This window comes from Amphiura filiformis, chromosome 7 (assembly GCF_039555335.1).
Source record: "Amphiura filiformis chromosome 7, Afil_fr2py, whole genome shotgun sequence".
In the NCBI taxonomy this organism is placed as follows: domain Eukaryota; kingdom Metazoa; phylum Echinodermata; class Ophiuroidea; order Amphilepidida; family Amphiuridae; genus Amphiura; species Amphiura filiformis.
The window spans coordinates 4,061,285-4,075,241 of NC_092634.1; the positions used below are offsets into that span (position 1 = coordinate 4,061,285).

Below are 13,957 nucleotides of genomic sequence, written 5' to 3' on the forward strand. Positions count from 1 at the left end.
CAATGGAGGCAAAATTTCCAAATCGTCCCACTGACCCACCACTAAAATGACTTTATCAGGACAAAGCAAAGCAAGGCAACTTTCAAGGGGTAACAATTTGATGAAAAAGAGGGAGGCAAGATTTCTCACAGTGGAGGCAGTTGCCCCCTTTCCATGCCACTGCTGGCCACATTCTAATATATAAACTATTTTACATTTCAGAACACTTCCTGGATGAGTCTGGTGGAGTGCGGCAACATCCCGAAGGATTTCTTCCATTCTCATTCGGACGCCGTGTTTGTCTTGGTGAATCGTTTGCCAAAGCAGAGATATTTATTCTGTTCTCGTGGTTGTTTCAACATTACACCTTCTCTGTACCACCTAGGCAGGAGGGAAAGTTTGATCTCAAGTTAGACTTGGGTTCTGGCTTTGTGAGACCTCTTCTGGAGTATGATATTGTTGCTAAGAAAAGGTTCTGATTTTATAATCACTGTGGACCACAATAGCCTCATCCCAATGACATAGTTCAATAACCTCAATTAAACAATCATCACGCAAAATTTGACCTCAAGTTGCCGAGTATGAGTTTTTGTCCCCAAATTTAATATCAAAGGTCATTCAATGAATGTGCAAATGTATTGGGGTTAGAGAACTGTGGCCTGATAGTTGAGCATGTTGTAGTATAGTGCCTTAGGGTTAAATGTAGACCTTATTTTGGACATTTTGGGGGCTATAAATTGTTATTTTTGACCAAAAATTGGGGTTTTAGCCCAAAATTGCAAAAGTAAGATCTATGTTTTTGGAGCCACTTCTTTTCATTAACTTTTGGTCCATACAAATCTGTGTACCAAATTTGGCACTTCTGTCACTCGTGTAACAATTTTGACCTTAAAAATATACTTTTGTGGATCCTAGTGAATTTTACACTGTGAGAAGGAGCAGGGATGGAAACAAGCACTGACATAATTTCCTGAAACTCCTTTAATATTTCCTGAAAATGTATATTTCCCTATACTTTGTACAGAGAAGATCCAAGCAAAATTTCCTGAAATCAGGAAATTTCCTGAAGATTTACATCCTTGAAGCCAGGAATAGAAAGTGTAGAATAAATTTTGCAGCCAATGAAGGGCTCATATAGTGAGGTTTACACAGTAATTTTGGGTGTTTTGGGGAATGTATATCTTCAATACGAAAGGTCAAAATTTTCATTGATTGACAGTTTTTCCTCTCAGCTACACACACTTTAAGTATGTGTCATTAGATTTACATAAAATTAGAAGAAACAAATTTATTATTTCATGTGAATCAGCATGGAATAATAAATTTGTTTCTTCTAATTTTATGTATACATGCTCACCGTCATAGGATTGAGCACTCTTTTACACGAAAGAAGAACGCAACTTTATGTATATCATTAGATTGATAAAGTTTACCTTGAGGACTGTTTTTAGCTCAATTTGCAAGCAAATTTAGGCTACAGGCATGATCTAGATTTCTCTCTGTTTTTTACTTTCTCTTGCTACATCGTTTGAGTAATGGAGCTGGTAATTTGAGGCGGCGATCTTTGCATGATCGTTCATGATGGTTACTTATTTAGCTAGAAAAATTCGGACCGGAAGTGTGATTTTTGGAGCATTTTGTTACGAAAATTTGTATCAAATTTCAGAGAATAGTCTCCTTTGCAGACTGTTTGTGGTGCTGATCATATTACAAACACTGTTCAAACTCCTTGTTCTTGTGATGATGTGGCATTTTGTAACAGAAATGTTTGCTTTTCAGTGTTGCTTTGCCGGACCGATGTGCATTAGTTGTTTTGAGGATATTGTGCAGGCTTGGGCGATATTTTGATTAATCAAAAAATAATTGATTATTTATTTTAATCGGGTACTTGATTTTTTTTAAAACACTGGTCAAAGTATTGTCATTTTGACTTTCTCAAGAATAATCAATTGTTTTTCTAAGCAAATAGTTTTGTTAAGGTTATACAGGATTTTGAACTCTTGTGTAGGCAAATTGGCTGCACGTAGCCACCTAAAATATTTTGTTTTTCAAAAAATAAACATGGCAGGCCTAAAAATCATACTTCATCTTAAAGTTGACACTCTAATGATTATTATTGTAATACTTTTAACGTCATAGCTCATACACAAATGTACTTTGTAAGTGTTTCAATTTGTGTTCAATTTCATGAGCATGAGATTTTTTTTGGGAAAGAGGCCAGGAAAATATGGGGAGAGGGTCCGATTTCATTGCGATTTCAAGCATATGTGTTACAAACAAACCAATGAAATAATGTACCTATTTATTCTTTCGATAGGTCCTCCTGATTTAAAACAGTAAGCTTACATGTTCACAGAATGTCAATGAAAATGATGGGGTAAATGTCGTCTTTTTTGCAACAACAATATTAATTTAGTGTGCCAATATATTGACACAATTATTCCCTACATTATTTCTTTGAAGTATCAGCTAACACATGCATATCAAAATTTTATGAATCAGCTACGGGAAACATTAAAAATAATTTATTTCATCTCAGCATATCAGGCCAAATGGTCCAAAATGGAGTTCTGAGATATCCACACATTTAGTTTCAAGTACTCACATTTTCTGCTATTTCACAGTATCAATTCACAATCCCATAATATTCCAGGTGCAGTGCTCCTGTATTACTACTGATAATCCTTACTGCATGGGAAGTATCAATTGATTTTCACAAAACTTGCAGAAATTGACAAATTTCTGCCAAAACTTCCACACTATCTATTATCATGTTCAAACCATGTGCTAACTTGTTTACAATGCTAGTTAGTGTTGCCAGGGCCAAGGTGATAGTACTTATTTTATTGATTTTGTCTAGTATAGTGCTGGTTGAATACTCATGCTCCACTGTGCATATGCTTCAGTGATTTTAGCAATCAAATGAAAATGATAGGGTTGCCAGTTCATGCACTGGAATAATAATCACTATAAGGGGCACATCACTAAATAAATGTCCCATTGAAATACATGTGAAAATACAATAAAGTAACTAGGTGCATAATAATTATGAGTCCTGGGGAGGGTAGAATGGGGAGGGGGGAGCAGTTTTTGGCAAACATTTACAGTGCATCTTTATAAGGCTTAGGAAACACTACAGAAACATTCAAATCTGCATCATAATATCTAGGCCATTTAAAGTTTCCACATTGGCAAAGTTAGGCTGGCCGAGAGCAGGGCCAGGGGAGGATGACAGGAAATGTTGGCATACCTTTTAAAATCTAACCCACGGGCCCCCCATGTATATTTGGGATTCCCCTTCCAAAGAAAATGATAGCCCTCACACCTTCTCTTTCTTCCATGAGTTACACCAAATGCGGAAAGATTTAGTGTAGTGTCCCCTTAAAACAAGAACTGTCTTTAAAAAAGAATTAGTGCTGTGGGATATCTAGAGCAAATATTGATACACAAAAATAATTTAAAAAATACTTTGTTGATACAATTTTTTCAATCTACATCTCTGAGATGTTTAATATATACATATACTTCATAAATAAAAATTAAAAAACAAAAGACAAGTTGAGTGGAATTTTCACCCTCCGTAACCTTAAGCTATGTTTCAAATGATATGTGGTTATTATTGGCGACTATTTGCTGAAACTGCAACCAGAATAAGAAGCGAAACAACTGTTAAACACATCTTCCTCCACTTAAAAATACGCACAGCAATGTTTAATAGTGGGATTCTATGCAACAAACGATGTTCAACCTATTACAGTCACACAATGTTCAATATATCGAAAATAATCAATTTAAAAAACAAATTAATCACAATCAATTGTTTTCAACAACCGCCCAAGCCTATAGTATTGTGAAATATCTACTTTATTCATGCAAAACAGTGGACCAAAAAAGTGAGAACGAAAGGAGCCGTATAAAGGACCACTCCAAAAAGAGTTGTCCCTATATGGCCTCTTTTAAAGAGTGAATATTTTATTCTTGCAATGAAACTCTTTGGTCTGTATGCACAAACAAGTTAGACTGGGTCTAAAGTTAGACCAGGTCTAAGTGGAATTTAGTCCCAGGATGAGAAAGGACATTTTCCTTTACAAAAGTTATTTTGTATTAATTATTTTTGAACTTTGCATTTAAATCATTAGAATTTGCTAGCTACTCTAGGAAGGAGTAAAGGACCATTCCTGATGGAACTAACTTTAGACCTGGTCTAACTCTTGTGTACATTTTGGTTCACTTTTTTAAATACGAGAGTAAACATTGTGCTTGTGAGGCCTTTTAGGGCGAGTTTCCCGACAGGAGTCTTATTAAGCCGTAGTCTTAAGGTGGCCTTGAGGCTACTAAGCCTAGCCCGCTCTCGAGGCCCGAGTCTTAACTCCAGCCGGATTTCTTCAACGCAAATTTAACCTAGTCTTAGTGGCCTTGTAGGCTTAACGCTTGACAACCTCGTCCCTTTCAACCAGCGACTTAATTGTATAGGCTGTTGGCGGTAGATGTACATAAGCTGTGGTCATCACGGTTTACCGTACTAACTAACAAGGTTGCCGTCTCATTATCGCAATGTTCCCGGCGCAAAGACTAGCCTAGACCCGCGGTCTTGTGCTTGGGCTTATACCGTACACAACTTGATGCAAGAATATTGTGTCTGTTTTCAGGGCGTAACCAGACCTGACCTTCCGGGGGGCAAGATTGAAAAATTTCCCAATTTTTGACCAAAAGTTGTATTATTTATGTGCGATCGCGAGCGGCTTGCCTTGCCAAGTGATAAACGGAGCCCCCTGAAGCTCATGGTTTTTGGCATATTAGAAGCTAAAAAATCCAGTGTTCAGAGTACACAATTTCACAATGAAAGTAGTATAGATCTTCTTCCTCTTTCTTTCCCTTTCTCTTCTCCTTCCCTTTTTTCTTCCCCTTTTTCTTTTCTTCTTTCCCTTTCTCTTCTTCCCTCTTTTTTCCCTTTTCTCTTCTCCTTCCCTTTTTCTTCCCTCTTTTCTCTCCTTCCCCCCTTTTCCCTTCCAAATTTGTTGCTCTTCTTCCCAGTTTTTTTGTGTCCGGGGGGGGGGGAGCTTGCCCCCCCCACTGGTTACGCCACTGTGACTGTTTTTGTGTCTTTTATGTATTATTTTATTTCCACTTGACTTTTTATGAGTCCAACTTGTATGAATGATACGTCTATGCTTTACTCGTGATTCTTACTTTGCATCCCAAAAAGGGTAAAACTGTAAGCCTAATGGAAAGGAATCTGTGATTCCCCTAAAAAGGAAAGCAATCAACGTGCTATCTACTGCTGATATCAGTAGTCTTCTCAGATCTCACATGAAATTATCTGTTGGTACAATATTTATAATTATTTAAGTAGAAGATATAGCAATATTATATGCATCTTATCCATAAATTCAGTTTTAATACTGCATGCATTATTGTTTCGTGTCAAATATTTACTATATCTTTACCAATTTTGTCCTTACTCTATTGTATTAAATTGATGTCCAACCTGGTATAATATAGGCACTCTAAAATAATATTGTAATAGGCCTACTTATGAAAAGTACGAGTATCAAACTATTAAAGCTTGGATAGGGACAGGTAGTATCATATAGGTCTTCATGATGATGATGATGATGATGATGATGATGATGATGATGATGATGATGATGATGAAAGAATTTTTTTTAAATTATATTCGTTGTTAAAAAAAAACCATCATTCAAAATGAGTAGGTCTTATGATAGCAACAGCTACTTAAAAAAATTCAACTAACTCAAATGAACACAACTAAATCGAACAATTACTTACCCACAGTGGCGTAACTAGACATTTTCATTTGGGGGTGGGGTGGGGGAAAGAGGGGGCAAACATAATAAATGAGGGGCAGGCATCGTTCATGCTGTTTTGGTTTGTAAGGGGTGGAGTAGGTCTGATGAGTTATGGGATCTGCTTGGAATGTGTCCCCGAAACATTGGCGTAGATTTCTTTTTGACATGAAAAAATAAAATTATGGTACAAATGCCAATGGTACAGAAGGGGGGTAAATGCAATTTATTTAACCTTAAAAATTGAGTTTGTAAGGTTAAAATGACCAAATGATGAGGTTAATTAATAACTCTCAGAAGTAGGCCTAATTTACCTATTTCATGGGGGCGGGGGCAAGAGCTCCTCCGCGCCCCCCCAGTTACGCGACTGCTTACTCATGTTAATTGAAAGACCGTCAAAAATATGAAAGATAAACTTTGCGTTACAATTTAAATAATTTGTAAATTGAAATAGACCAAGGCTTACGACCTAAGACCTGCTCTGAGGCAGGGCCAAGAAAAGCCGCTGTAAGCCTGGTCTAACAGGCTTGCGTAGACTACCGCTACAGAAGACTGATTTTGAGAAATGCAAATTTTACTGAAGCCTGGGGCTAATCCTACAAGCCTGGCCCATGGGCTAACTTGAAGCCTCGAGGCTATGGTAGCCGTGCTTCGGGAAATACGTTTTCAGTTAAGCCTGGTCTTACGACCTCTTAAGCCTTGAGGCTAGACAAGCCAATTGCTAAGCCACCCGTCGAGAAATTCGCCCTTAAAGTTCCCCTTGCCCGGCCGTCGGGCTGGCATTGGGCATGTCTACATGGATATTCACATAATATTTTACTTGTATAGAATTGCAGATTCATACGTAGTGGTAATATCTATAAAAGTGAATGTTTTATGAACATTCATTAGTTATTTATCAGTCAGTGTAGCCTGCAACAGCCATAACCTTCCTCATAGGCATCACAAAATATACATATTATCATGAATGACTGAATATTTATAAAAGTCAATGTTTTTAATGAATGTTCATAAGTTAATTATTTCTCTTTTCTTGAAATGAGAGAATAAAAGGAAAGTGATAATTAGTGCAGATTTGTAAATAATGGCTGATTATTAGTATCTTCAAATAAGAGAATTGATTGAAAGCAAAGTGATAATTATGCATATTATTATTCAAATTAATCATTTGCATCTTCTTGGATAATTTTTTTTTCCTTTCCATGCAATAAGATAATTAATTGATAGACCAACGTAATTAGTTGCATTATAAATTAAAGGAGTATTTCGTGATCCTAGCATCCTCTTTTTATGACATTTTTCAGTAGGTATCTCTGAAAAAGCTTATTCCCAAAATTTCAGTTGATTCCGATTTTGCATTTTGCATTTGCGAGCATGATTATGTGTATTACACTGCTCCATAGGCTACTGTTGTAATTTCGTTCTGGTATACCGGAATGAAATTCAAATATGACGATATTTTTGCAACACAAATTAATCTGCAAGAAATTTTTAGTACATAAACATTATGTAGCCAGAGGTTTCCAGTGGTATAAAAATCTCTTTTTTTTTAATAGAAAAGTGGGGGGATGAAGCTGTGGATCATGAAATGCCCTTTTAAATTACTACAATGTTGCTTTGTACATGTATCTCTGTCAGCTGTTTATTTAATTTGCTGAATTAATTGAATGATGTATTTTACTGAGTTAATCCAAACATCATTCAATGTACTGTTTTAATGTAACTGTATCTCTGAGTTTTGCGCTGTCGGTGTAGCAGGGTTTAAACTAGGGTAGCTTACTAGCTTCAGTGACTGTACAATGCGGTAGGGTATTCTAAAGTTTAGCCGCATTATTATACCACAAGGAAGAGATAAATAAATTATGACCTAACTATTGTATGGAATTTGTTATTATTTGAATGAGATACTAAATTATTAATCATTTTGTAAATATTCAATAAAACAAACCAGAAAATTTGTAGTGAAAAACAAATCCATAATTTAATTGGTAGCAGTGTAGTAGTGAGGTGATAGTTATAATTACCATAACCACTTGGGTATAAGCCCACCTTCGCCTATAAGCCCACCCCCTATTTTTAAAACCATTCTGAGAAGAAGGGTGCACTCAGGTATAAGCCCAGTAGTAATTTTGGTTAATTTCTTAAATCGTATCAATGCTTTTCTTTCACATTTAAGAACAAAAAATATAAAAAATATCAGTTTTTTTGTTGTTTATTCGCAATGTTTTGAAAACATTGGGCGTGCGAATAAACAAAAACAAACATTAGGATTAATTTCAAATTGTAAACCAAGTTATTACTCAAACTTAACTTTGATGACATTGCCCCCATTTTGTGATCAAGTTACTCACACATGCATGTAAATAAATAACTAATAAGAATAAATTTGTTATTGTTTATGATATTAATAATAATATCAATTTTAATATTTACACAAGCTCAGAGCTATATTCTCCATAAATTGGGCTATTCCATTTATACAGAGTAGCCTGTTTGACTTGTCAATTATATGAACAAATGTAGACTTTTGTTCCCTACAATGATACAACACTTGCAGTGGTGGCAGTGGCAGCATGGGGGATGTCCCCCAGTCAGAGCTCTTGCCCACCCAGTTACCCCCAGTAAAAACCTACAATTTATGAGCATTTTCACTTTTTGCAGCAATTTTGTGCAAAATTGGTTGACCCCGAAATTCACTTCACTAAAGATCATAATGTTGCCAATAAGAATATTTATATGAGATCACTATATAGGCCTATATGCTCTAACAAGCCTCACAGTGTCGACACCCAGTGTTATAAATATAAACTTAATACTCCGTTGGTGAGTGACGGGCGATTGATATTTCACCGAACGCAAGAAAAGGAGGCCTATCTGAGCTTATCTGATTGGCTAGAAATCGATTGCTTGATCGCTCAGTGGTGTACATTGTATTATAGATACAGCACCTGGATCTTACACGGGTTCCTTTATATAATTTGTTTCTCAAACAGTTGAATATATCACAATTTTAACTTTTGATTTCAAAATTGTTACTTATAAAATGCATTAAAACATATCCACAGCAAAATACCGGTCCCCGCTAATTAGTGTATTTAATTTCCAGTTAGTGTATTAAAAATAAAACCTTGGATTTACCTGACAACAAATCAAATTTTCTTGTAATAGAAATACCATATGGGAGTATTTCAATATCAATACACGATGTTAAATGAGTCTTGTTTTTTTTACCAATTATAAGCCAAACTTTATCGCATGACTTCAACAATGCTGGAGTATACACTAAATAGAACTGTACTTTGAACATCACTACTGTGTGCTGTGAACAGTATTACATTACATGCCAATAGAACAAACATACTTCATGCTATGTCAAGGAACCTAGGGTCCATTTCACTAAACTTTATGAAGCTTCATAAGTCTCAAAATTGTTTGTAAACTACATAAGTTAAGACGCATCGTAAAATCCATTTCACTAAAAGGACGTACAATTGAGACCCTTTGATATAAAATTGGATCAATTGAGCCCATATTTATTGGTAGAGCTATGAGTTTTAAAATATTGGACGAGACGTAGTCAAGTCCAATATTTTAAAACTCATAGTGAGACTATTAAATATTGGGTGTAAAGCATCTAATTTGATCATTATTATGTTTTGGATCCAATATTTTCACACACTTGGATCCATCAAAACATAATAATGTAAGTAATTGGGATTTACTACCAGGACCCTTCGTAAAGTTAAGTCTAGTATTAGGGTATTCATAACTTATGAGCGGTTACTTGAGTTACGTAGGGCTAACAGTTTAGTGACTAACACCCCCGGGTTCATTTCACTTAACTTTACGAAGCTTTGTTAGTCCCAAAATTGTTCGTAAGCTACTTACGATGCATCATAAAATCCATTTCACGAAAAGAATGTACGCTTCATAATAGAGATTTACGTCTAGTATTATGTATTCATGACTTACGAATGGTTACTTGAGTTAAAAAGGGTTAAAAGTTAGGTGAAATACATGTACATCCCTGGGGTCCATTTCACTATACTGTAAAAGTAGAAATTTTCGCGAGGTTTTTATTTTCGCGAATTTCGCGAGTGTACATAAAATCGCGAAAATAAAAACTCGCGAAAATAACCTTTTGTATTAGGTTTCTATTGTATCAATATCAAAACCGCGAAATTTAATTCTCGCGCAATTGACAAAATCTTCAAAATCGCGAATATATCTTCTCGCGAAAATATTGACTTTTACAGTACTTCGTAAGTCTCGAAACCATTTGTAACTTATGATGAGTTGTAAGTTCCATTTCACTAAACTTACATACGAACGGTGCCCTTCATACGTAATAGGGATTTACTACAGACACCCTTTGTAAAGTTACGTCTAGTATTGGGTATTTGTAACATTACAAACATTTACTTGAGTTACGAAGGGTTAAAAGTTTAGTGAAATGGGCCCCAGGAGGTCTTGAAGTTGCAACTTTATGCTCATTAAGAATACATCAATACAAAAGCAATATCAACAGGAATATTATAGATTACACCACTAGTCCAGTCAATCTAAACAAATTAACGGTGTCACCCACCACTAATTGCAACAGAATTTTTGTCACTTTTATACATTTTAGAGATGTCCCCTGAACATCATACCAAAAATATACCAAAATATACTTGGTGGAAAGGTAGTTTTTGGTGGGAAAAGGTCATACAGGGTCAGATTTCAAAATTGCTTTAATCTTTTAAAAATTATACCAAAGCATTCCTCTAGTCTTAAGGATTCAGAAAAAGTATAGTTTGTCATATCTGTGATGTACCATTCTCAAGTTATAAGCAAAAAGGTCAAAGGTCAAATTTTGGGCTCCACGTGGGTCAACTTCGAAAAAATGCTCCGATCTCCTTAAAATGGTCTCAATGTGTTAGTCCTTTAAAAACACTCGAAAATAAGAATAGTTTGCCATATCTTGGATGCTTCGTTACCTAGGTAGCAGGGTAAAAGAGGTCATTGACCATTGAACTCTATTGACCCCGACCTAGTTTTTGATGTTACGCATGTAATTAAACAACCTAAACGGTGCAAATATTCTTTAAATGAATTATGTTTGCAAGCCGAACAATTTGAGACCATTTTGGTTTAAATCAGACCATTTTTAGTTTTTTGACCTCTGTTGAACCCAACATTTGACCTTTGACCTTTTCGGCTATAACTCAAGAACCGTACATCACAGTTATGGCAAACTATCTTTTTTTCTGAATCCTTATAACCAGAGGAATAATTTGGTATAGTTTTTAAAATGATTGGAGCAATTTTGAAATTTGACCCCTGTATGACCTTTTCCCGCCAGAAACTACCTTTCCACCAAGTATATTTTAGTATACTTTTTGTGTGCTGTTCAGGGGACATCTCCGACATTCATAGGAGTGAAAAAAATTCTGTTGCAATTAGTGGTGAGTCAAAATCCACTTTGACTGGACTACACACAGGAAGAACTTTCACTGACATAAATAGTTTATATTAAGTGCATGTACAAATTGCATTGGTCTTGTTCAAGGCACCACACACAAGAGGTACTTATCAGAGATTCAGGTTTAATTTACTGACATCTAAAAATGGAATGGGTCAATTTTGGTGTCGATAAACATATACACAAATTTTTAACATATCAAATTTTTAACTCTCAAATAAATGTTTCAAAAAAGTGGCAAGTTATTAGTTCCTTGCACAGTGAGAGAGTCAATATTGGGCTGCATTGAGCTATTCTAATTGAAATCCACACTACCCCTGTGGAAGATTTTGGAAATATCTAACACAGGGGGAGTATGAATATTAAATGGAATTAACACATTAGGCAGCTCCATTTAAAACTCACCCTCCCTCTGTGGAAGATTCAGGTTGAATCTTTCTTAGAGGGTGTGTGAAATTCAAATGGAGCTGCCTATGTGCTAATTCCATTTGTAATTCATACTCCCCCTGTGGAAGATATTTCCAAAATCTTCCACAAGAGTAGTGTGGATTTGGAATAGCCCAATGCACAACTCAATGCATGATGGATATTTATAAAGTACACTGAGCTCAAAAAGAAACTTATAATTTTTTACAACTTGTGAATCACAAGGTCATATCTTAAAATACTGTCAATCAAAATGAACCAAAATTACACACAGGATTACTTTAATACTCGACTCAAAACACATGTCAGTAACCAAGCAGTTGTCCAACTGACACAACAGCAAAATGCACTGTCATGGGACAGCTTCCTGGATGTTCCTCCACTTTCACAGCCTAACATTTGGCACCCAGCACAAAAAATCTGTGAGAATGCTTGCAAGATCCTTGCACAGATGATAAAACGGTGCTGCTTTCTGCTTTTCATACACTTTTTTCATGAAACAGGGCTGGGCTGTGAATGTGGTCCAGGAAGCTGTTCCATGTCAGTGCATTTTGCTGTTGTGTCAGTTGGACAACTGCTTGGTTACTGACATGTGTCAAGAGTAGAGTATTAAAGCAAACCTGTGTGTAATTTTGGTTCAATTTGATGGACAGGATTTCAAGATATGACCTTGTGATTCACAAGTGAAAAATTATAAGTTTCTTTTTGAGCTCAGTTTACTTCTCCAGACTGGCAGAAATTGAAAATTAAAATGTTACTTAGCTGAATACTTTTTGAATAGCTGAATTCTACATGCATATATGGCCATCCATCATGAATGGGCTGCAATGTTGGTAGAGTTTGTTTTGAGATATGGTCCATTAAACTCTCTCTTAAAAAAACACACCAAAAAACAAAGGATTTCTCAACACTTGTACAGATTTTTTACTACTGTGCAAACAAGCAACAGGGGCATGTCTTATATCTTTGTAAAGCTTACTTTGAGGAGAATTTGCCTGGCCAATATCTCAAAGTAAAAACGCTGACATTACAGCCCATTTGTGGCATATGGTCATGGCAAGGATTTCAATATTACAATGTCCTTCAGTTCCCAAAGTCAGGGTTGATCAACTTGAACTCAAACTTGTTGTAAAGACATCATCATCCTGAGCCATCGTCGACCCACTGCAGGGTGAAGGACTCTCCAAGGTGATGCCACTTTGATTTATCCCACACCTTTCTCATCCAGGTTATATCAAGAAATTTTGTAATTTTATCCCTCCATAACAAGAAACAATTGCCACTTTTTGCCAGGACATATTCAAGGTGATACGACCCAATTTACATGAGACAAGGTTAAGAAATTGCTATAAATTATTAAGGTTCGTTCAGACTACGCCGCAATTGCTTTGTGGTGTGTTGCCGATATATTGATTATTTATTATTGCAACTCAACACGTTTCCAAGTTAAAATATATTTAACTCTATTGCGATACCGCAATGCAGTATTTTGTAGCATGATGCAGTACAGCAAAGTCAGCAATGCACCGCATCACAAAGCAATTGCGGCGTAGTTTGAACGGATCTTAAGAATGAGCACCATAAGTCGGCTACAACTCATGATACAGGTTAGCTTATTTCCTGCATGAATACTTGGATAGAAATGTTCAACACGCTGCATTTTATCTACAGTACAATTGTTATATCTTTTTACATCATCAACATGTTAAAGATCAGTTAGAATCAGAGGATAGATTCATTCTACACAGTAAATCGGTAAGAAATTTATCGTTTCCATTAACTTAGAGGTTCACTATTTAATTTCCAGGGTGGGATGGGGGTGAAGTTTTTTAAAAAAAAAAAAAACAAACTTGCCCACAAGTGAGACACAAAAAAATCGCCCACTGAGTAAAAGAAAAAGCCCACCTGAACTATGTATAATAAAAGGTAGACTTAAAATGTACATAAAAAATTTGTCAAAAACAATAATTTAAAAAAATAATTCGATCTGACCCAAACTTCCATGACCCCCCTGGAAATCTAATGGTGCACCCTTTTGCTTGTAAGAATACTTTTAAACCAATTTTGAGCAAAATGAGACATTTTGTGCAGATCATTCCACCAACTAAGGCCAAAAAAAAACAACCAGATTTGTCTCATATCCCATGGGAGTTTGAAATCTAATGTGGTATGCGACTTTTTGTTTTATATTTTACCCCCTTGAAAACTCACCAGTTTTGGCCCATTATGTTTTGCCAATGGCGTTTTGTTTGGCATCAGAAATCTAATGCACATGGGGGAC

The 13,957-nt window shown here is 35.8% G+C and overlaps 1 protein-coding gene across 1 annotated transcript in view; it reads left to right on the forward strand.

The window, feature by feature from the left end:
- The window catches only part of LOC140156644 (steroid 17-alpha-hydroxylase/17,20 lyase-like), a 41,733-nt gene extending 40,501 nt beyond the window's left edge, over window positions 1–1,232 (forward strand). Inside the window, exon 10 of the mRNA XM_072179580.1 lies at window positions 202–1,232. Coding sequence (XP_072035681.1) covers window positions 202–458 — 257 coding nt within the window. The 3' untranslated portion in view covers window positions 459–1,232. The remainder of the gene's footprint in view (window positions 1–201) is intronic.
- Window positions 1,233–13,957: the final 12,725 nt, after the last annotated feature.